The sequence below is a fragment of the Phyllosticta citribraziliensis genome (assembly GCF_038025025.1).
Source record: "Phyllosticta citribraziliensis strain CPC 17464 chromosome Unknown J3D65scaffold_5, whole genome shotgun sequence".
Taxonomy (NCBI): domain Eukaryota; kingdom Fungi; phylum Ascomycota; class Dothideomycetes; order Botryosphaeriales; family Phyllostictaceae; genus Phyllosticta; species Phyllosticta citribraziliensis.
The window spans coordinates 1,419,421-1,440,958 of NW_027117342.1; the positions used below are offsets into that span (position 1 = coordinate 1,419,421).

Consider the following 21,538-nt stretch of genomic DNA (forward strand, 5'->3'; position numbering starts at 1 on the left):
TAAAGCTTTTAGTAATAAAGCCTTTCTAAATATTCTTAATAATATACTCTTTTATAGCCTTAAGCTGTTCTAGAGACATTCTATAGAGAGGGCTAGGTGGAAGCTCTAGTAGACTATTATATATAAGAGATATTTTATGATCAACTCCTATATAATATGGTAGTAGCTTGTTAGACTCTATTTTAGAAAACACATCTTGAAATTCCTTATAAGCAGCTAGTAGCTTAGAAGCTAATAATTCCTTAGTTTCTTTATCTTTAAGAGCCACTTAAACTTATATAAGGTTAATAGTATAGATCTCTATTAGCGCAACTTGTATTTTATAGATAGAAAGCTTAAAAGCATCTTAAGTTTAAAATTCAATTCCCTTAATAACCTATACTAAAGGAAGAAGGCGTTTATTAAAGTTTTTATCTCTATAGTCTATATCTACTTAATATTCTTTCTGCAGTTTATTGCTTTATATAGAGACTTTTAGTAGGTATAAAAGATGCTAAAAGGACTAGTTAACTAGTAGCTATCTCTAGACTAGTTTGTATTATTTATAGTCTAGGAGGACATCGTGCTAGTTAAAAAACTATCACCTAAGAATCATGTTGTTACGGCTAATATTATAAATAAAAGTATAAGTAGAAACTATTTAATCTTAGAAATAGAGTTAAAGATAAAAGTAAAAATTAACTTTCTTATTTATATATTAGTTAAACCTAGTAATATCGAGCCCTTTACCTATTATTCTCTTTTTTACAGCACCTATAGACTAGAGAGTCAGTAGTAGCTTAGGGTGAATAAAACTTATACTACTAGTACTAGTATTAGCTAGGGCATAAATTTTTAAGGCACGGCTATTAGATATAATTAAGGTTCGTATAGTAAAGGGTACACCTCTAATAAAGTAACTAAGATTTATATAAGAACCTTTAATATGTATTACTCTAAGTTTAGACCTAAGGCAGGAGACTTTACCTAGGCCTTATTATTTTCTAATAAAGACTAATCTCCTTTATTTATATAGATATCTTTAGTACTTTCTTCTTCTACTAACTCTATTACCTTTATCTCTAGTTATAGGCATTGCCTCTATAAATAGCTAAACTAGCTGCAGTAATTATATAGTCTAATCTCTATACAGACTTCTACTTTACCTTTACAGGTTATATCATATAAGGGAGCCCTAGATATAGATTATGCCTAGGTATAACTAGAAGATAAAGCACTTATACCACCTAAGGTAGTTATCTTTACTTATTCTTATTATCTCTTCTTTACTCTTTCCTTATATAATATAAGTATTAGTTTTCTATAGTTAAAATAGTAGTCACTAAGACTTCAAGCAATAGGGTAGGCTTATTAGAGGTACTTATAAAAGTTAATATCCTTATCTTACTCTATAGTAACTATATAGGTTTAAAGGAGAGGATCTATTATATTATAAAAGTCCTCTTTCTACTATTCTTAGGGAAGATCTACATCTAAGGCTAATTATATAAAGTTTAATTAAAACTTCTAAAGGTCTATAGGAATATAGTATATAAGAGAGTATAACTACTTCTTTATATCCTTATATTTATATAGACTCTAAAGGAGGTTATCTAGGAATTTAAAGATATCCTTATCTAGAGTGACTTTATTAGCCTTTATATAAGAAGTAAGGAAAGGAGTTAGGTGATATAAGACTTCTCTACTAATATAGGAAATAATATAACCTATAATGTTCTATTTAGTCTCCTCTACTGTATCTTTAGTAAAGTGATCGTGGTTTTATTTAATTTTATTTTATATAAGGAGGGTCTAGTATTTATATAAGGGGTCTTCTCTATTAGTAAGAAGAGGAGGATTAGGAACCTTACTACTTTAGTATTTCTTACTACTTAAAGATAAAGTAGAGGTTTTAGTAGTGGTTTCCCTTATATAGGTTAGAGGAGGTCTAAGAGTCCTTATTACTCTACTAGTAGAAGGATCTTAAGAGAGGGTAATAGGTCTTAGGTGCTAAGCTAATAAAGAGGGCCTAATATATCCTTCCCTTAAGGCTTCCCTTAGTCTATTAGTATAGTTTAAGAGTGTTTACTTAAGAGCCTAGTTCTGCCTTTGCGCGCGGTTTAGTTGCTGCTATACTTAAGACTTGTTTAAAGATGTAATCTTAGATTTAAATTAATTAATATCTAAGTGTGGTACCTTTATAAACACCTCTATAACTAGAGCTTAAATAGTATAAGTTGACCCTAGGTCTTAGGTATGTTCTTTTACCTCTACTACTAGGACTAAGTAGAAATTATATAGGAGAATAGGGGTAGGTCCTCTCTTATTATTATTTAATAAGTATCTAGTATTGCGTGAATCTTTAGTTCCTTCGCGCGAATCTTATTAGGTTAATTAACTAGTACTAATACCTTTAGTAGTGCTAGATATATTAGCTTTATTCTTAGCTATACTGTCTTTATAGTCTTCTACTTAGAATGTCCCTTAAGTAGGTTATAGATAGGACGCCTCCTAGATGTTTATATACTGCCCTATAGCCTTAACTAAAGACTTCTATAGTTAATACGTGCTTAATACTCCTTAGTCCTTAGATGATACTAATGCGCCTAATAAAGATGACTTAGATTTACTAGGGAAAAGTAATAAGTAGTCTTATATAAGACTATAGCTGCGCATGACATTACTTAGGTTAAATATTATAACACCTTTATAGGTAAAGAAGTAGGATGGAGCTAAAACTTAGAATAATCTTTTATATCTATTATAACTTATAGATTTCTCATTATATAGGTAAGGGCTAAAGGTAAACTGCTAGAGAATATATATATATCTTAATTAAATCTAATAAGTTAAAAGAATAAAATATAAAAGATACTTGCTATCTATATATTTCCTAGTCCTTCCTTTATACTATTCTACCTCTTATCCTTTATATAAGGGTCCTTAGTTATTATTAGGTAAGTTATAAAGGTAAGGTGTTAATAGGCTGTTGCGTAGTATCTGCCTAGGGCTGTAGTAGCTGGTGCCAGGCTATAGTGGCTAGTACTAGCCTGTAGGTTTTGGCCTAAGCTGTAGCAGGCTGCTACCTAAGGTGAGGCTCGTGCTTCCTGTAACTGTATAATACTAGGTTTATCTATACTGGCCCTAGTACTTATATAGGCGCGTGTACGCCTATTATAATAACTTATATCTACTAGCTTATCTTTATTAAGCTATATAGGACTTAAATAGCTAGGACTAGTAGTAGGTTAGAATAGTATCTCTAGAGGGTTAGTAAATTATATATACTTAGCTAGTATAGGTTAAGGTATCTAGTTCTACTACTAGCTAGCTAGCTACTAGATAGTACTATAGCCTAGAGGTTAGAATCTTAGTAGTAATAATAGGTCTAAGTTACTCTAGAATATTAACTTCCTATTAGCTAATAAGAAGGGTAGCTAGTCTTATAGGTAGGACTTCTATATAGATAGGATAGGTAGAGTACCTATTTAGGCCCTTATAAAGGGGTTACTAGTAGCTAACTATTAAGGCTTCTAAGGAGCCTGGCTATTTAATACCTACTATAGAAATGGGTTATATTACTTAGATTAGGGAACTTTATTATTAATATTACTTATATTATTAACCCTAGCTCTCTTTATAGTATAGACTTCCTCTTTAGTTAATTCTCTTTAAGCCTCTATAGTAAAACTCTCTTTATTAAGTAGCTCTCCCTAGACTATATTAACTCCTAACTACTATACTTTATAAAAGTAGTAGTTTAAAATATTATAGATCTTAGGTAATACTACTCTACCTTATATTCTATATAGGGAGTACTCCTCTATAAAATAGGTATTACTAGTATTAGGATTCTACTAGCTATTATAGGTTTCTAGAAATTTATATAATAGTTAGTTATTATTCTAATACTATTTAGCTTTATACCTATACCTCTCTTTATATATCTTCCTAGTATATAGATACTTATTACTATAGTAGTAGTTAGGTTTATCTTCCTAGTAATTAAAGTATAGTAGCTCTAAATAAGCTTCTTAGGGTTATATAAACTAATTTAGGTACTATTACTATTAAGTTAACTAAGTATCTTAGGCTAAGAACTATTTCCTTAGGTACTACTATTAAGTACTTAGTTAATAGGAGTTAGTCTACTAACTACTTAGCTAGAAAGAATTAGGTTACTAGTATAAATTACTCTACTAAGGATTTAAGCCTAGTTACTAGCCTCTACTACCTTAGAATTATAATTCTAGAGGTAGTTAATTATTCTACTAAAAACCTAAAGAAGCCTGGTTAGTCCTATTATTTATTCTCTAAATATAAGGGTATACTTACTAGGTATTATTACTAGTTATATTTATTATAATAACTTACTTAAGAGCCTTATATATTAGACTAAGTTAAGCTCTAATAGTACTACCTATTACCTAAGCCTATTATTTATCCTTAATTATATACTATATCTTTTAAGTTTATTCTAAGGCTAGGCCTCTAGATATAGGGTAAATAATATCCCTAATAATTATAACTATATTATTAAATATTACTAGGCCTCCCTATCTAGTACCTCTCTTCTACCTAGAATTACTTTAAACCTATATTAATACTAGTCTACTTATAGTATAGTCTTTAAGATTTTTTATAAAGTATTTAATAACTACCTCTAATATACTAGTACCTATAAGCTTAATAATCTTCTTAGACTTAGTAATATATTCCTCTAGAGGTATTCTACCTTAATAAAGTATAGTAAAATCTTAGTATACTTATTTTACCTTATACTAGTTCTAGGATAGGAAATACTTATATAGATAATTATAAGTAGTCTTAATATTATTATAGATACTATTATCTAGGCTATAGAAATACTCCTTAGCTATACCTTTAAGGTAATTCTCTAAGAATAGTACTTATATAATATCTTATTCTTTAGTTAGGAGATATTAGTAAATAATTTAGGATATAATTATATATTATTAAGTCTATTATTTAGTATCTTCTCTATAATAGCCTAAGAAAACTATTACTATAATAGGTATAGGAGTAGATACTACTATTCTAGCTAAATATTTAATAAGTTTATACTATTCCTTTTTCTTATATACCTTCTCTTCTTCTCTCTAGTATTAAGCCTCTTCTACTAGATATTAAGCCTCTTCTACTTCCTAGTATTAAGCCTCTTCTACTAGATATTAGAGTTCCTTTTCTATATTATTTATTATTTTAAGTTAATAAATTTATTTAGACCCTATAGTACTTACTAACTCCCCTAATATAGATAAATCTAACTATAATAGACTATAAGTTACTAAAGTCCTATTAGTAGTATTATAAGTATAACTAGTCTAAGTACTCTATATATATTAGTCTATATAAGTATAGTAGGTAGCTATATATAGACTATATCTTAGGATATAGGAAACTTACTAGGTATAAGTAAATATTAGGCTTATAGGGGATAAGATAGAGGAGGATAAATAACTAAAAGTAGTAAATAGTTTAGAGGATTATATTCTAAGTAGCTAACCCTATAGAGGCTATAATAGAATCCTTAGATAGGTAAGCTTATTAGTAAGTAAATTAAGGGAGCTCTAGATTAGGGTAGGGAGATAGGTAATAATAGGATTAATAATAGTTAATATAAAGGAGATAACTCTCTAGGTTAATAATAGTAAATCTTAAGGTTAGTATTAGGGAGTATAAGAGGTATTTAGTACTTCTAATTTACTATTTAAATCTAATAGTACTAGGTTAGTTATTAATATAGTATATTAATAGGAATAATTTCTCTTAAAGTAGTTAGAATTTAGATCTAAACTAGTACTTTTCCTAGTAGTAGTTAAGATAAAGAACTGATACTATAATAGGTAGGAGTTTATTAGTAGAGAGGGGTATTATAAATAATAAGTAGTATATTAATAGGAGTATAAAGTTTAGTATAGAGGGTAGGGTAATAAAGAGACTAAAGGTTAAGAGAAAATAAGATACTAGAGTAATTAAAAGCCCTAGTTACTTAGCTCTCTCTCTTAGGTAACTACTATCTCTATAGTAGCTACTATTATTATAAGGAAACTACCTTATAATAGTAATACCTTTCTACTTTAGGACTATACTAAGCTATACTCTAAATTAAAAGTCCTAATTATTATTATAACTAGAGATATATAAGATAAGTAATTATTTCCTTAAAGTAATAGTATAATATCTACCTAATAGTCTTTACTTAATTCCTATAGTTATTTCCTAGTACTACTAGTAACCTACTTAGTATTATATAGTTTACTTAGTATATTATTTACTTAATAAAACTATTTCTACTAGCTTAATATATACTCCTACTACTTAAAATCTAGGTTACTTAATATACTAAAGTCTATACTATTAACTTACTACTAATTCCCTTATAGTAACTACTAGCTGATACTTAAATAATTAGGGTATGGTAGTTTTAGTAACTTATATGATTAATGCTAAGTCTAAGGTCTGTTAGGCTAGGATGACTAACTAAAGTGCTGCTCCTGATGTTCTACTGTACATGTGACTTCTGCCCCACACCGCTCCGCCCGCCATCACACTACCTTACCTGCCACATGATGCAGCTAGAAGTCTTGCGACAGCTCGCAGCAGCAAGCTTGTCGTCTCGCCACCTAAGGTGGTCCAACTCGGAATTCCCGTGCCTGGTAGGCGGCACATTACATGCCTACGCATGTGGCCCGCCCGGCCCTCCGACCGTTGAAGGTACGGTTACATAGGCGGCGCCATGTACCTGCCTCGTTCACCGCTTCTGCGGCGTCTGCCTTGCCTTGGTTCAACTTTCTCGCCGAGCTGGCTAATGTAGCTGCTCCGGCTTGCTTGCTTGCTTGCTTGCCGTCGATGACGCAGCGCGGGCGCATGGCGTGGACGAAAAGGAACAGAACCGAACGGCCGCTTGCCCGTGGTTCGTTCTAGGCGAATCCGGAAACTGCACGCGTAGAGACGAGGTTTTCGTATGACTGGAGTCGTGTGTCCGGTCCCGCTCCTTCTCCATCTTGCCTTGCCTTGCCTTGCCTTGCCTTGCCGTGGCCTTTGGCGAAGCTGCTACATGCCGTATCGATCACTTCACGCTGGCTGAGTACGGTACGGTACAGTAGCTTTCTCTCGTAGCGAACAGGATTTCTGTGGACAGTTCGCCAACATTGATCTTCTGCTCGTACGAGTTTATACGGGACTGACTGCTAGGCAAGGCCTCCTTCGGCCGATGATATATGAGTGCGGATTTGAGCTCCGGCGACCAAGTGTTCGTTCGGAGCTGGAAATGGTTGGCATCACGTTTGATCCTTTCGTCTATTTTTCGGTTGTGTCGTCTTTGGTATTTCGCGAGGTGCGTCGCTTCTCATCAAAGTCAGCGTGACGTAAGGGCCGAATATGCCGCATGATTTTGCGCGGTAGCTTGGAGGGTCTGTCGATGGTAGATATGCAGATAAACTTGCGGATGAGGGGTATGTACAGTGCCTCTGAGACTAGAAGGCAAGAAACCCCCAAGTCCCGCGGAGAAGCATCTCCAAAACTCCGTACTATCCAAGAGCAGGCGTGACGGACTATTTGCATAAACAAGCGAGCAATCGTCGTTTCTCCTTTGAGGGACCGGCGTGTTCATCCAAGCTCTTCTAAGAACAATTCAGTAGGAAGACTGGGGACTTTGTTTACCTGATTCAAGTGCCTGTGCCAGTGTGGCAGGTGATTCGCCAGTCGCGTCAGGGGAGCTCTAGTGCGGCTGAAAGACAAAGTTTCCGCATGTTTATCGCAACGACAGATCGCTTTGCAAAAAGTGCTCGACGAAGAGCATGCTGAGGACATGCGCGAGAATGACTTCTTGTCGATTTCTGCTGTTCATTGAAGACTAACTACGGCCGATGATGTTGACCTCGAAGTTGATTCGGGATATCGTAAACATTGAAAAGTCGTTGAAACTTTTGCTGGCCGCTGGGTATATATGTTGAACTCTCGTTCGTGCATCTCATCACTCCCCAAAACTCCTTTTTTCGAACCGCTTTTTTGGAAACCCATTTGAACCGGGTGGATGATTTACTGCGAAAGATCCTCGCCCCACACCTGCTTTGCGATTTCGACTTCGAGGCGAATCTTGGCCCACTGGTCCTCCTCGGAAAGCATGTTGCCCTCCATGGTGGAGCTGAAGCCGCACTGGTGGCTCAGGCAGAGCTGTTCAAGGCCACGGGGGCAGTACTGGGCAGCTTCGTTGAGACGCTTGATGATGGTCTCCTTGTCATCGAGTTGGCCGGCTTTGGACGACATGGCGCCAAGAACGACGACCTTGTTCTCTGGCAGGAAGCGGAGCGGCGAAAAGTCGCCCGAGCGGGCATCGTCATACTCCAGGAAGTAAGCGTCGACGTTGAGGTCTTTGAAGAGGACCTCGGCGACGGGCTCGTAACCACCCGAAGCGAACCACTGAGATTGGTAGTTGCCACGGCACAGATGGATACCAATGGTCATGTCGGCAGGGCGCTTGGAGATGGCGGCGTTGATCAGCTCAGCGTACTTCTTGGGAAGAGCATTCACGTCCTCGTTGCGCTGAGCAGCCTGCTCCCTCATCTGGGGATCGCAGAGGTAAGCCAAGTTGGTGTCATCGAGCTGGACAAAGCGGCAGCCAGCCTTGTAGAGGTCGTCAAGCTCTTGCTGGTAAACCCGGGCAAGATCTTCGAAAAATACGTCCAGGTCCGGGTACGAGTCGATGTCGATGGAGGCACGGCCACCGCGGAAGTGGACCATGGTGGGAGAGGGAATGGCGACCTTGGTCGTGGCTCCGGCGGGCTGGTTCTTTGCAATGGCCTGCTCGAGGAACTTGAAGTCGCCGACCTGGACAGGCTTGGAGTGGCCCAGCTTGCCAGTGACGCTGAGGGAGGGAGGCCCCTTCATGCCCCTCTTGATTTCATCGCTGCTCTTGATGTGGCCCTTGACGGTGACGCCGTCGAGCTGTTGCAGGAAGTCCAAGTGGAAGTAGGCCCTGCGAAACTCGCCGTCGGTGATCGACCGCAAGCCGTTTTGGATTTGCTTGGACACGACGTCCTCAATCCACTTGTCCTCGACCTGACTCAGCTCCTCTGCGGTGATCTCCTTGTCGGCGAATTTCTGACGTGCCTCCAAAACGGGCTTAGGCCGCAACCACGACCCGACATGGTCAGCTCTGTAGACGCCTGTAGGAAGAACCATGGTTGAATTGACGACGATGTTGGTGTGGAATGAAAGCCATTTTTCATTGGGAGAACGGCTTTTTGACTTTGGACAGAATACAGCCCCACACTCAAACAGCGGCAAGACGGAAGACTGGAGCACGGCAAATGCGAAGAGCGACACTGCCGAACTTTCTGAAGGCGTGAACCAGTCACGTTACTGCTTACTAACCCTCGACAAGCGAGTCGACTCGCGGACCAAGCGCCTCTGATGGACAAACATCACCAAGTCTATCCATCTCCATCTTCGCAACCTCATCAATCGCACTCTTCTCTGTCTCGATTGTCAGCTTGGCCACTGGGCACCAACGTCTTCGCGTGATCCTCGGAACATGGCTAAGCTCGCTTGGCTACAACGTGGACAACCGTGGTCCGAAAGCGGAGGCACTTCCTAGAGGTCCCGGACGGTCCGTCAGCATTTCCCCTCATTGACCACCATCCGAATGTCCTGGGGTTCTCTCTGTGCTCCAGTGCAGGGGTCCGTGGACTGTTAACAACAAGTCGTCATCGCCCAGACTCCTTCCGCATGACATCGATTGTCTGCAGGACGCATTGCCTCTTGAGCATTTCAGCTCACTCGTCTACACCGGAAAACCAATCTTCACTGTTCGGTGGAAATGTAAGAAATGATTATATGTTCTTTACCACGTCTGGCCCCAGTTCCCAGTAACGCCAATCCGTTTTTTGAACGCCGAGTTCTGGCCCATGAAGTAGTCAACGTTCTTCCATGTGGGCCAATGCTGTGAGGAAAATAGACGCGGCCCCGTGCCTCCCTCCACTAGGGAGAGGCATTGTCAAAGTCATTCAACAGGGCTGATACAATGGGCTCGGAGCATACAAAACAGACATCCCGATGCGCCGTGAAGCCGTTGAACCCGGAAGCGGTGCTCGTCGTGTATGCTAGAACATTGTCAGCCATGGCAATCGTCAAGAGGGTGCTGGAAGGCCAACCTCCCATGTCGCGGTAATAGAGCCAGTCGCCAACTTGAATATCGCCAGGAAGTCGGCACGTGGGGTTCACGCAATCCACGCTGTCGCATGTTGGTCCCCAAATGCTGTATTCCTGCAAAGAAGCTGACTCGACCCGCCCTCTGTCTTCCAGGACCGTGCGATTCGCCCTCCGAAAGACTCTCGGGACTGCTGGTACTTCGCAAAGCGAGTTGTAATGGCTTCCATAGGTGCCATCGTTGATGTAAAGCATTGTCGGCTTGAGGTTGTTCGAATCTTCTCCCAGCGGGTCGCTGCCCCGCTTCGCTATCACCGTGGCCGCAGCTGTAAACGCGCTGTTGACCATGTAGCGACCCGGCTCAGCAATGACGCGGATGTCGCACGAGACGTATTGGTCCAAGGCTGCGTTGATGATTCCAGCCGTCTCTGCGAACAGCGGGCCGGCGCTGAACCCGCCGCCAATGTCGAGCGTATGTATCCGGAACCCACACTGCTCAGCCTGGTCGAGGACCTTGCTCGCATCGCGAACCGCTCGAGCAAAAGCGGTAGGATCCTTGCCGCCGCTACCCACATGGAAGCTTACTCCAACCACATCCAGCTCAAGCGCCTTTGCCAGCTTCAAGAGCTTTTCTGCTGCCTCGACGCGAGCTCCGAATTTGGCACTAAGCTGGCATAGCGCTGAAGGATCGCATGCCACAATTCGGAGAAAAAGCTGCGCCTCGGGGAAAATCTGCTTGATTTTGTGCAGCTCTTCCGCGCTATCGAATGTCATCTTTGAAACACCTTGCTCCCGCGCATACTTGATGGCAGACATGATCTTGCAGGGGTTGGCGAAGATGATGCGAGACGGGTCCACTCCCATGGCCAGTATGGTGCGAATCTCCGCAATCGAAGCGCAATCAAAACCTGTTCCCAGTGCGGCAAGCAACCGAAGAACCACTGGATTCGGATTGCACTTGACCGCTGTTGGACAGACGCGAATGTCAATAACTGAAGAGCTCGGGAACTTTTTCACCACTCACCGTAAAAGGGTGTCACGCGCTCCAATCGCCTTTCCCACTCGCTGTGGAGGCGATGGATCTCACCCAGATCGGCAACGAAAAAGGCGTCGTCTTCTCCTGGTCCGCTGGTTTCAAGATCGATGCTCTGGATTCTTTTGTGCAGCGCTTCTAGGACCAACCGCTCTGCATTTTGCGGCTGAGGCTTGGCTACCCGCTGATTGAAAACCCCTTGGCGTTCGAAGAAGGTTCTCTCAGAGAACGGCAGAGATGCTACTCCTGGAGCCATGAATGATGATGCAATTTAAACGCTAAGAGAAGCTCTTCAAGGGTTCGACAATGAGGTAAAGTCGTGATTTGCTCTGTTTAATGGCAAAGACTGGGAATTGAAAGACGAGTTGCTTTTTTTCTGGGCATTCGACATGGCTTTTATTGGTTCTGCTTACGGTCACCAATCCGTCAGTTTCAAGTCAATCTTGTCGGTTCTTGCTCTGGCAAAGGCTGTCGCGTTTCACGTTCGTCAGCGCTTCATGACGAAATATAGCGCAACCAGCACAGAAAAGGCAATCTGACCTCCGAGCGAAAGGCGATGAAGGAGAGGTTCTCCACGGACAACGGCAGGGCTCCCCGCGAGGTCGGCGAAAAGGACTGAAAACCCCGCAAAAACATGGGTTGTCGCAACTCGGAACAAGCTACGTGCGGCGAGGCAGTCGTGAGCTTCCAACAAAGGTGGACGCCATCCTTGATGCGACACAAGCGGTGGCCGGGCATTGTTGGCTCTAAACAAGCTGCAGGGTCCGCAAATTGTGGCGCCAAGAGAGAATCAGACAAGCTTTGCGGCTCACGGCAATCACCCGCATCAGCGGTGAGAGGCGCTTTCGTCTCCATTCGTGGTTCGGCCGGCGTTCTGTAGGCTTGTCGCTAGCCTGGTTTGCCTTCACCATCAGAAATCCCTCAGCTACCGTTCCGCCTTGAACCGGTTACTGCGGCGCACCACGGACTCATCCGCCATCAAAACATTTCGTTCTGGAGTACCACGCTATGATTGCTTGGCTTGCATGGACATCCGCTGCTTGCATCATGGGCCTCATGGGTTGCTTGGCCAATTTGAATGCGCTTTCCAACTTAACCTTCGTCATCCGTTTCTTGTCCAACGAAACATATCATAGTACTTACTTTTGGTGGCCTGTCTGTTGTCAGGAAAAGAGGCTCATAGGTCTAGGGGAGCCGTCTGCAATGCAAAATGAGTATTACGGGTCACGCTTTGACTTGCATTCTAGATGCGCTTCGGAAAGCAGGACTGAAGGTTTTGTCATGTCAACATTGACGCTACCCTACTCCAGGCCATGCCACATGAAAACGGCAGGTCGGCGGCCCGGTCTTTGGACCAGCCACTGACCCTGCTCAACCAGCTACATGGACAAGGCGGGTTCAACTTGCTGAAGATCAGCCGCCCAAGCCCAGGTGACAGGATTGCATTTCTCTTGAACACCGGTCCTCGGCCGATTGCACAGCCTGGCCAGGAAGTCTTAGTCCATCGAGCAGCCGCTCCAGGAGCAGTCGAGCCTTCTCAAATAACTAATCTAGAAGTACCAATTACCCAGCCGCCACTTCTCCCATTCCTTAATTCGCGGCATAAACACAGTATCCCGGTACTTCCGGTCGATGAAGGCACAACATACTTTATTTTTCCAAAATGCCGCAAGAAAAAGGCTTGCATCCCACGGCCGTCATCATAAACGACAGTTCGAGTACCCTTGATGAGCTTCTGAACGAGCATGGCCTCGAGCTGGGATCGGATTCATACTTGCGCTGGAAATTCAACACCAATCAGCACCCACGTAATTGGAATTGGAAACGAAAATGCTTCGATATTGGTTTTGTCATGTTTGTGGAGATGTTTCAGTAGGTTATCACTTTTACATCCTTGGACCCGGCTGACATCCTCAGGTGTGCAATGAGCACGACCGGTGTACGTAAAATGTACATATCTCTCTCGATGGTGGCTGACTTTTGGCAGACTGCCGTCGCACAAGATGCGATACATGAGTACGGAATAAGTAAATCACTTGGTTACTTTACCTTCACTTCGGCGTCAGTGATCCAAGCCTCGTCCAATGTCTTTGGTACTGATGTCGATCAGGTACTTGATCGGTGAGGGTATTGGAAGCATTTTCCTACCACCAATATCAGAAACGTTTGGTCGAAAAGCAACATATGCGTCTGGTGTCTTGGGGGACTGCATCTTCTCTGTGCTGGTCGCAGCTGTTCCCCCAACAGCACCGGGCGCCCTTGCGGCTGTCATCATCGGCCGTGGCATGTCAGGAGTCGTTGGCGCCATAACATCAACGGTAGGACCTGGAAGTCTGGAGGACGTGTACACTCCGGAGCATCGTATCTGGGGTGTCTTTGCGTGGACAACGGCCGGTAGTCTTGGGTTGATGTTGGGGCCCATTTACTCGGCTCACGTTGTGACATACCTGGGATGGTACGAAGCAAACTCACCGCTGCTCAAATGCTGCTGCTGACACCACTTTTAGGCGTTGGGTGTACTATACGACTGCCATTGTCATGGGCATTTGCTTCTTCTTCTCCTTCTTCCTTCACGAATCGCGCCCGAGCTTCCTCCTCCAACAAAAGCATAAGATCATCCTTGGCAAGACGGGGAATACGTCGCTTCTCATTCACAATCCAGACGCCATCGAATCGGCCGTCGGATTTTTCACCGAGACCCTGTGGCGGCCCCTCCGCCTCCTCGTCACTGAACCCATCGTCATACTCTGCTCAGCGCTCAACGCCATTGCCTTTGGCATGATTTTCGGCCTTACCGAAGGCCTGGACATCGTCTATCGTTCCTTTGGCTTCGACACAAAGACCGCTTCTCTCGCATTCCTGCCTCTCGCAATCGGCCTCTTCTTCTGCATACCTGCTCGCGTGCTCGACGTGCGTCGCTTCCGTCGCCTCGAGAAGGAAGGCGTACCGATCACCCCGGAAGCCAAAATCAAATCCTTCGCCATAGCCGTACCCGCACTTGCCGCTGGCCTTTGGGTATTCGCTTGGACCATCCCGCCTTTGGTCCCACACGTTTCGTGGGCAGTGTCGATGCTCGCGCTGATCCCTGTTGGCTTTGCGACCAACGACCTCGATGCCGTACTCGCGGGCTACATCGCAGATTCGTACGAAATGTACGCTGCGTCGGCATTCTCGTCACTCAGCATGCTACGCTCCATCCTCGCAGCCGTCTTTCCCCTGTTCACGGGTCGCATGTTCGAAACGCTTGGGAACAATGCCGCATGCTCCGTCTTCGCCGCAATCACGACCTTGTTTTGTGTTTCGCCCATCATCCTGCTCAAGTGGGGCAAGCACCTCAGGGAGCACAGCAAGTTTGCAAAGTACAGCGCCGAGATGAGCGAGTTGAGCCTCGGTAGCGAGAGGCATAGCAGCGAAAAAGGAGTGGTAGTGCTGGGCAATGCGTCTGTGGTAAGACCCTCTGTCTCTGGAGAAGGCTTGGAGTCGTCTAGAAGCGAGGCTCTGCACCTTCCTGTCAACGAAGTGCAGCTGGTCACCGGAAAGTCGAATGGTCAAGAGGAGATTTTGATTGCGAGAGTTGTCTAAGTTTGAGCGCGTTCCATGCACTTCCATAACCTCAAAAGAGCCTGGTTCGATCAAATTCCGTGCTACTGGGGGCAAAATTCCTGATTTCATGCGTCGTTTGAGCCATCCTGCTTGAGCGTGGTGTCTTTGGAGTTGGATGGTCGCATTCTTGCAAGGTACTGCTACCATCAAACAGCCACTAATAGCTCCATGTACAATAGTGAAACGTACTTGCCAAGCGATTCGGTAGATGGGCTATTCGAGAGCATGCGGCATAGCCAAAGCTTCGCAAAATCAAGAGGAGTGATTTCGTGCTCGTTTGCTCCCACGATGACGTGTGGTCAGGCACGATTTACTCTTCAAACTTGTTTGAGGTTCTCATCGGCCGCTTGCTGGCACACGCAGCACTTCATGTGGCATAGCTCAGCCATCAACTCGCCCGATCGGGTAAGCCCACGTTGAAGGACGCTTCCACTGCGCCTACTTAAAACGCTTGACGAAAACGGCTTCTGCGCACACGACCTCTTTCCTTCTGCGTCAGCGTCTTCTCAGCGCCAACTCAATCCTCCTTCCGACCAACCGCATCCTCCCTCTTTTTCCGGCCAACTACATCGAGACAAAAGTGAAGATGCCTGACACGTCAAAGAAGAACACCAGTGAGGCGCTCCAAGATGATGCGGGGGACCAAGGAGCGCATGCTAACCCAACCACCCGCCGCACAGACTCCTCGTCCAACACCAACTCCGGCAAGTCTGGCAACAGCGGCGCCAAACCTAGCCAGTACGCTTTCATCAAGGAGGGCTGGGGCAGTCGCAAGGAATTCCAGCTGTCGTACGGCTTGAAGAGTACGTGTACCTTCCGATCCCTTCGTTTGCCTTCGTAGCCCGGCGTGGGACACCGAAAGGGCTGGGTGCGCTAATCGTGTTACTGATCTCAGTGACCCCGGAGGATTTCGAGGAGGGCAATCGTATCTTGGAGGGTTTTGAGAAGCAAGGCGCGTTCGAAAAGAAGATGTAGACCGACTTGTGGGGTGCATTCTACGGCCTGTATGCCGATTTCCGGGACGTGCTGCTATGGTTCAGGTTTTCAAAATTGACGGAAGATTGGGCTGAACGGCGCAGGGCATAGCAAATGGAGTCAGTGGTTAAACGCCTCTCTGCTGTCGAATTGAATTTGGGATTGATCCCAAGTGACGAGAGTTCGCATCTCCAGCAATACCTCCATATTCAAGAATGAGGTGATTGTCGATTGCGGGGCTGTACAAGGTACCTACTTGGAACGCCTGTCACTTTTGCTTGCTGCGAATCAAGCAATGGAAGGGACCCATGCCTATCCGGGGCCCAACTCACAGGTCGGCTTTGCTTTATTTAAAGATTCAGCCTTGCCCCGCCCAACAGAAGGAATGAACACATTCAGGTTACCGACCAGTGTCCAGCAAAACGTGAGTCTGGCATGACATGGAAATCGGTGCGAGATAGATACTGACATCACAAGTCTCTCCAAATTCAAGAATGCCCCCAAAAGAGGTCCCGAAGGGCAACGGGGCGACTCAAAATGAGAAGCCCAGCAAGACCCAGTTCATCAAGCAAAATTGGGGCTCCTACAATAATTTTCTCTTGTCATACGGGCTAAAGCGTACGTTTCTTCGGGTTCCGCCTGCTCTGGTGCGATTCGGCTCTGACGTTTTCTATAAAGCGGATCCTGATGGTCATGAAGAGGGCAATGCGATCTTGGACGCATATGAGAAGCAAGGCGCTTTTGAGACGAAGAATTGAGTCTGCGCGCTTCAATCAGTAGTCATTTAGAACATTGGTCCTGCTGATCGAGTATAAATCGAGCATGTGTGAGCGCGTAAATTGATGGCGAGTAAGAAGCATTCGTGCATCGAGAAGATGGAGATTTGTGGAAGCCAAGGAGGCTTCGAGCGCGGGGGCAAAAGGTTTGTCGAACATTAGGAGGCTTCACATTGAGATTCACATTGAGCAAAGGTCTTGGGTAGGGTCATAGAGCAATGACCATTCAGCTATCCAGCTTGTGTTGTATCGAGTTTGCCTTGAATCAGGCCAAATCAGACTCCTTTGAGCAAGCAGTCGCCGCCCTTCCGTAGTCCCCACCCACGTCCAGCTACCCATCCTCCATGTCGATCAATTGTGCATTCAATAGTTGCCGAGAAGATGACGAAGGGGAAAGCCCTCGAAGACCGTGACAGTGACCCTGAGAGAGAGGTCGCGCTCGTCGACGTACTGGCGACGGGCGAGCTTGTCGCGGACCAGCGGGTTGAGAGCGAACCAGATGCAGGTGTGGGGGCCCAAGAAGCTGTGCTGGTCACGCGCGTCGGCGCCTTGCTTGAGGACTTTGGTCTTGAAGTCGACGCGTCCGCAGCTGAAGGCGTTCTTGTCCTTGGCCGGAAGGTCTTTGTTCTTGATGGATTCCTTCATGTCTTCGCGGATGACGTCTTGGACCTGAGTCTCGATGTCGTTGGCGCACCAGTCAGCATCGACGATGATGCTCTGGCTGAAGATCCGGTGTGGCTTGGCCTGGGTGATCTTGTAGACGATGACCAGCTTCAAGACGAGTGGGAGGCGGACGACCAAGTTGATGTCGACGGGGCGAGCGGCCTTCTCCTCGTCACCCTCATGCTTCTCGGGTTCGTTGCGCTTTTGAGGGAGCGGCTGGGTTGTCATGAAGGCTCGGCCTGAGATGGGATCGGTGTAGTACGGGAAAGGTTCGGTAGTGACAGCACAGTTCGTCAAGATGCCCTGGACGGCAGGGAAGTAGTTGACACGGCCCCTGACCAAGCCGTTGGCGACAGGAGTATGAGGCTCAACGCGGTTGGTCGCAGGCTGAAGCTTGTCGCGAACAGGCGAGTCGACACGATCGTCGTCCTTCTTGGTCGGGATGAACGGCATCGCAAGTGGATTGAGGTTGAAGACCGACATGATGGAGTTTGGCTTCTCTGTGTTTGTTTCGGGAGGGTTGGCACAATCGTGATGGTTTTCCTCAGTGCTGGTGACAAGCTCCAGAGGATGTTGCGTGGATGATGGACGGTCAGAGTGGCAGATGGCTTTCAAATACTTGGAAGGTTGCCGGCGACGCCGAGAAGTGCGGGAGCTTTCACAGGCTTTGATGCTGGCTCACAGACCGCGAGCTGCGTAGAAAGGAAGGCGGGCAGCGACGCCGAGAACTATGAGAGCTATCACAAGCTTTGATGCTGGCGAACAGACCGTAGGCTTAGGGAGGCAGACTGAGATATTGGGACACAAGCTAGAAAGCTGAGCGGGCCAAGTGACTGGGAATCACAGATGGAGAAGGGGATCGGGGCGCCCAAGCAAGCGACATAACAAGATGACACAGCTGCGAGCATCGTCGACCAGGGCTAACATTTGATCACCGTTCATTTCTGAACATCTGGACCTTTGTCTATTCCCTGGCTTTTCAGTCCTGCGCAGCTGGTCTTGAAAGAGATGGCAATCCCCTGGCTCCCGCCGTGGTGGTGAGTGATAATTCTCTAGGTCCAGCCGCGCGGCTTCTCCTTAGAGTTACCTTATGGCGTCCGCTGTAATGAGACTGTGTTAGCATGTTGTCCCTCTATCTGGTAGGCTCCTTTTCCATCCGAGAACGTTAAATCGATGAAAGCAGCAAGACTCACTTCCGAACTTCAAGTAACCTCTTTCACACATCCACCTCGTCACCCCAGAACCTGCACATGGCCGCCACCACATCTCCCGGCATGCTGATTGGGAGCTCGTGGCCGGCTTCCAGAACAGTTGCCTCGAAATTCTCCCCACCGAGGGTCTTTTCCGCATCCTGGATTAATTCGTCTACGACGATGATTGGATCTTGCGACCCTAGCAGAAACAGAACATCTCTTTCAGGCCTTCTTTTCTCCGCTGTCACCTCCAGGCTCTTGGTCTTCTTCTCTCTCAGGCGACATCCAAGCTCTTGCCACCGCTCATTACACTCGTATATCGGAGCATGAAGAATGCTACTGACAAAAGAGGTGATAAATCCAGAATGGTGGCGCAATTGCCAATTGACCGCGTTTGCAGCTGTCGCGTTGGGCCTGCCTGGAACAAGTTGCGTTGGATCAGACTTCATGCTCCCGCGACGGGTTTGCGTGCTGCTAGAGCATTCAGACGTGGATACGACGAGCCCTTGATTTCCAATTAGGTTGCCGGCTTCCGCTTCAGCAGCATCTTCCGCAGAAATGGTCCCCAATACCGTTTTTGGGGAGACACTCCCAGAGTCTGGTGGAGTGTAGAGTTTCCTGGAGACCAACAAGTTCAAGAGCTGGGCTGGAAGCATACTGCTGCTGTTGTACAGAAGCTTGCTCTTCCATGAGATGTGGGCCTTTCGGATAATTCCTCCAGGTGCCACCAAGATCAGAGAAGAAACCAGGTTGGTGAACCAAGAAGCAAAGTCGGCCGCAACGGCACCTCCCAGCGAGTATCCAACGATGGAAAATGCATTTTCGCCCGTCCATGAGAGAGGAGATGACTGGATTGCCAAGAATATCTGTGTTGAGTACAGTCGGGAGTCATGTGGGAGGTCTGCTGGTGCATCGGAGTAGCCACGGCCAAAGAAATCTGCGGAAGCGTCAGAGGGTCTGGCGAGAGACAAGAGTGTTCGCGCGGTCGTTTGTGCGGACGACATTGTTCCCTCCCCTAGGCCTGCCGAGAAACTACACCACTAGATGCAGAGCAGACTCCATATCGTTGGTTCTTGGGCAAGACGACTGGTCCACGACGTTTGAATTTGAATCCACAGCACGCATTCAAGACCGAGCTGGAGATTTCCAATGTTCCGACATACGACTTACCAAAAAGCATGACCCTTCTGCCCCGTTGCACCAGCTCTGTTGCTACACCATTGAGCGCTATTGACGGCGTGCTAATTCCATGAAGCAGCAGAACCTTTTCTCCATCCTCCGGGCCCCATTCGTATACCCTCAAAGAGCCATATGGAGTTGCCACATCCCGTGCTCCAAGCAGTGCATCTGGCGGATATGGTAAGGCCTCTTGCTCAGCTGCAGAGAGCTGGGGGAGCACCGTGGTCCGTGGAGATGGCAAGAAAGAAAGGCTTTGCGAAGTCGCTCTGCGCTTGATGAGCAGGTAGAGAGCGGTGCTGGAGACGACAGATATCACAACTGAGTGGATTGACAACTTCGTATGCCTCAAGGGTTTCCAAGCAAGGTTAGTGAAACGCTCCATGGCTAAGGTGTAGAGAGGAAGCGACGAGGGTCAGCAGTTGCGGTCTAAAGGAAGGGCTCTTCGGCTATCGGTACATGTAAGCAACTACGTGGGGGTGTGGGGGGTGGCGATACAGGCAGGGATATCCCGCTCGGCCCAGCAACACCACCACATCAACACTCACGACCTCCATCCACTCGACCTTGACAACAAATGCAGCCTTTCAATCCTCGACCCTCCCGACTTCGACTTCGCCTTAGATTTTACGATCGTCTTCTATCGAAATTCACACTCAACACCCAAGATGACATGCCAATCGGAACTGTGCCCCGACTTTTCGCTCTCCATTCGCCAAATATCGCGATGAAGCGCGCCAGCCATCAACGAGCAATCAACGCCTCTCCTTTCATGAAGTCAGCCGGGACTCTGCCTGGTCACCCGTGGGATTCCCGAGAACTGCGCGTTCAAGAGGCCTGCCTTGGACAAAGAGTGATGCGTGGTACACAGGCAGTTGCAGGAAACAAACTGGTCTGCTTGGTCGTCATGGGAAATGCCTTTTGGCCGGACTGGATAAGGCGACATTTCCCGGAAGGTGGGCTCAAGGCGGGCGCCAAAATGAATGGCAGCTCCCTGCGTGCATCTGATCTGTGGCGATGAACGACCGCTCTGAGTCTGAGCCCACAATGGTGAACGTCCGGGCGACCGCGCCTGGGGCCAGACTGGGTTTGTCCATTCCAATGGCTCGCAGGTAGAATTTGCAGAGATCCCCCGACCTTCTAGGTGTTGCCTCAATGGTCGAGTCCCTTGTCAAGAAATTGGGTCCCACGGTCCTTCAAATCGTCGCTCTGGTGTGACGTTTCGGTATTGATGAGACTGGTTTTGTGTTCCAAAGGGGCGATCCCGGCCGACTACCCGCTTTGGCAGTCTGGCATGGTCTGCAAGCTACCTCAGTCGGTTGGCTTTCCCTGCAGAACCATGTCGCACATATCTTTGGTGTCTGGTAGCGAGCTTGGTTCTTGGACAGCCTCCTCCTAGGCCTGGGTCGATTCTGCTTGAGACTTGCCGTGTCGCTTTCCATGGATCCATCTCGTAGATTTTGGAGAGATATGTCGCCTTTCAACACACTGTCAGCGTCCCGCGCGGAGAGAAATTCGTCAAAGTAGAACGTCATGGTTGCTGATAATGCGGTGTACGGATGCCGACGCAGGGATCAGTATCAACAAGGACGAAGGGGCTATATTTTGAAGGCGAGAAGAGATCTTGGCTCCGGACTTGAACTTCTGCTAAGGTGGGGACCCGACTCAAGTCGGAGATTATCATTGGAGAGTAAGCTGACAACGGAGGAGTAAGCACATCATGAAGCATCCGTCTGACACCTGACTCTGCTCATGGCAGATTTTGTTTGGGGACATTCTATGACAGCTCCGTGTGCGCTTCACGTGGTGATTTTAGCCATGTTTACTGAAACTTGGGGTCGAAATCTCAGGCGTCGTCACTATTTGCTCAGAATGCACATGGCCGACCCGGTCTCCAACATGCAGTACGTCGCCGCTGTCTGAAGCTCGGGACCACTGAGTTTCTCATCTTGCGAGGCATGGCGGTT

General features: G+C 46.1%; 7 protein-coding genes across 7 annotated transcripts; 3 read left to right on the forward strand and 4 right to left on the reverse strand.

Annotated features, from left to right (window-relative positions):
- Positions 1–8,043: 8,043 nt before the first annotated feature.
- On the reverse strand, positions 8,044–9,186 carry J3D65DRAFT_552569 (uncharacterized protein; the record flags this gene model as incomplete). Its single annotated transcript, XM_066797086.1, has 1 exon — positions 8,044–9,186. One exon carries the CDS (start codon positions 9,184–9,186, stop codon positions 8,044–8,046), a length of 1,143 nt encoding a protein of 380 aa, XP_066656190.1.
- A 664-nt stretch (positions 9,187–9,850) lies between these two features.
- J3D65DRAFT_570129 (ornithine decarboxylase-like protein) lies at positions 9,851–11,475 on the reverse strand. Its single transcript, XM_066797626.1, has 3 exons — positions 11,177–11,475; positions 10,158–11,117; positions 9,851–10,106 (listed from the first exon to the last, which is right to left on the reverse strand). The coding sequence occupies exons 1-3, from the start codon at positions 11,439–11,441 to the stop codon at positions 9,985–9,987; spliced, it is 1,347 nt and encodes a 448-aa protein (XP_066656191.1). The 5' UTR covers positions 11,442–11,475; the 3' UTR covers positions 9,851–9,984.
- A 969-nt stretch (positions 11,476–12,444) lies between these two features.
- Positions 12,445–14,851, forward strand: J3D65DRAFT_331142 (major facilitator superfamily domain-containing protein). The gene is made up of 5 exons (XM_066795420.1): positions 12,445–13,057; positions 13,103–13,124; positions 13,173–13,246; positions 13,296–13,640; positions 13,693–14,851. Exons 1-5 carry the CDS (start codon positions 12,849–12,851, stop codon positions 14,765–14,767), a joined length of 1,725 nt encoding a protein of 574 aa, XP_066656192.1. The 5' UTR covers positions 12,445–12,848; the 3' UTR covers positions 14,768–14,851.
- Positions 14,852–15,229: 378 nt separating this feature from the next.
- Positions 15,230–15,890, forward strand: J3D65DRAFT_622228 (uncharacterized protein). Its single transcript, XM_066800045.1, has 3 exons — positions 15,230–15,402; positions 15,469–15,591; positions 15,684–15,890. Exons 1-3 carry the CDS (start codon positions 15,375–15,377, stop codon positions 15,761–15,763), a joined length of 231 nt encoding a protein of 76 aa, XP_066656193.1. The 5' UTR covers positions 15,230–15,374; the 3' UTR covers positions 15,764–15,890.
- Positions 15,891–16,257: 367 nt separating this feature from the next.
- J3D65DRAFT_667194 (uncharacterized protein) lies at positions 16,258–16,521 on the forward strand (the record flags this gene model as incomplete). Its single annotated transcript, XM_066803001.1, has 2 exons — positions 16,258–16,381; positions 16,442–16,521. The coding sequence occupies 2 exons, from the start codon at positions 16,258–16,260 to the stop codon at positions 16,519–16,521; spliced, it is 204 nt and encodes a 67-aa protein (XP_066656194.1).
- Positions 16,522–16,902: 381 nt separating this feature from the next.
- J3D65DRAFT_667195 (uncharacterized protein) lies at positions 16,903–17,685 on the reverse strand (the record flags this gene model as incomplete). The annotated part of the gene is made up of 1 exon (XM_066803002.1): positions 16,903–17,685. The coding sequence occupies one exon, from the start codon at positions 17,683–17,685 to the stop codon at positions 16,903–16,905; it is 783 nt and encodes a 260-aa protein (XP_066656195.1).
- A 320-nt stretch (positions 17,686–18,005) lies between these two features.
- On the reverse strand, positions 18,006–20,052 carry J3D65DRAFT_331243 (alpha/beta-hydrolase). The gene is made up of 3 exons (XM_066795421.1): positions 19,566–20,052; positions 18,396–19,332; positions 18,006–18,302 (listed from the first exon to the last, which is right to left on the reverse strand). Exons 1-2 carry the CDS (start codon positions 19,954–19,956, stop codon positions 18,419–18,421), a joined length of 1,305 nt encoding a protein of 434 aa, XP_066656196.1. The 5' UTR covers positions 19,957–20,052; the 3' UTR covers positions 18,006–18,302; positions 18,396–18,418.
- Positions 20,053–21,538: the final 1,486 nt, after the last annotated feature.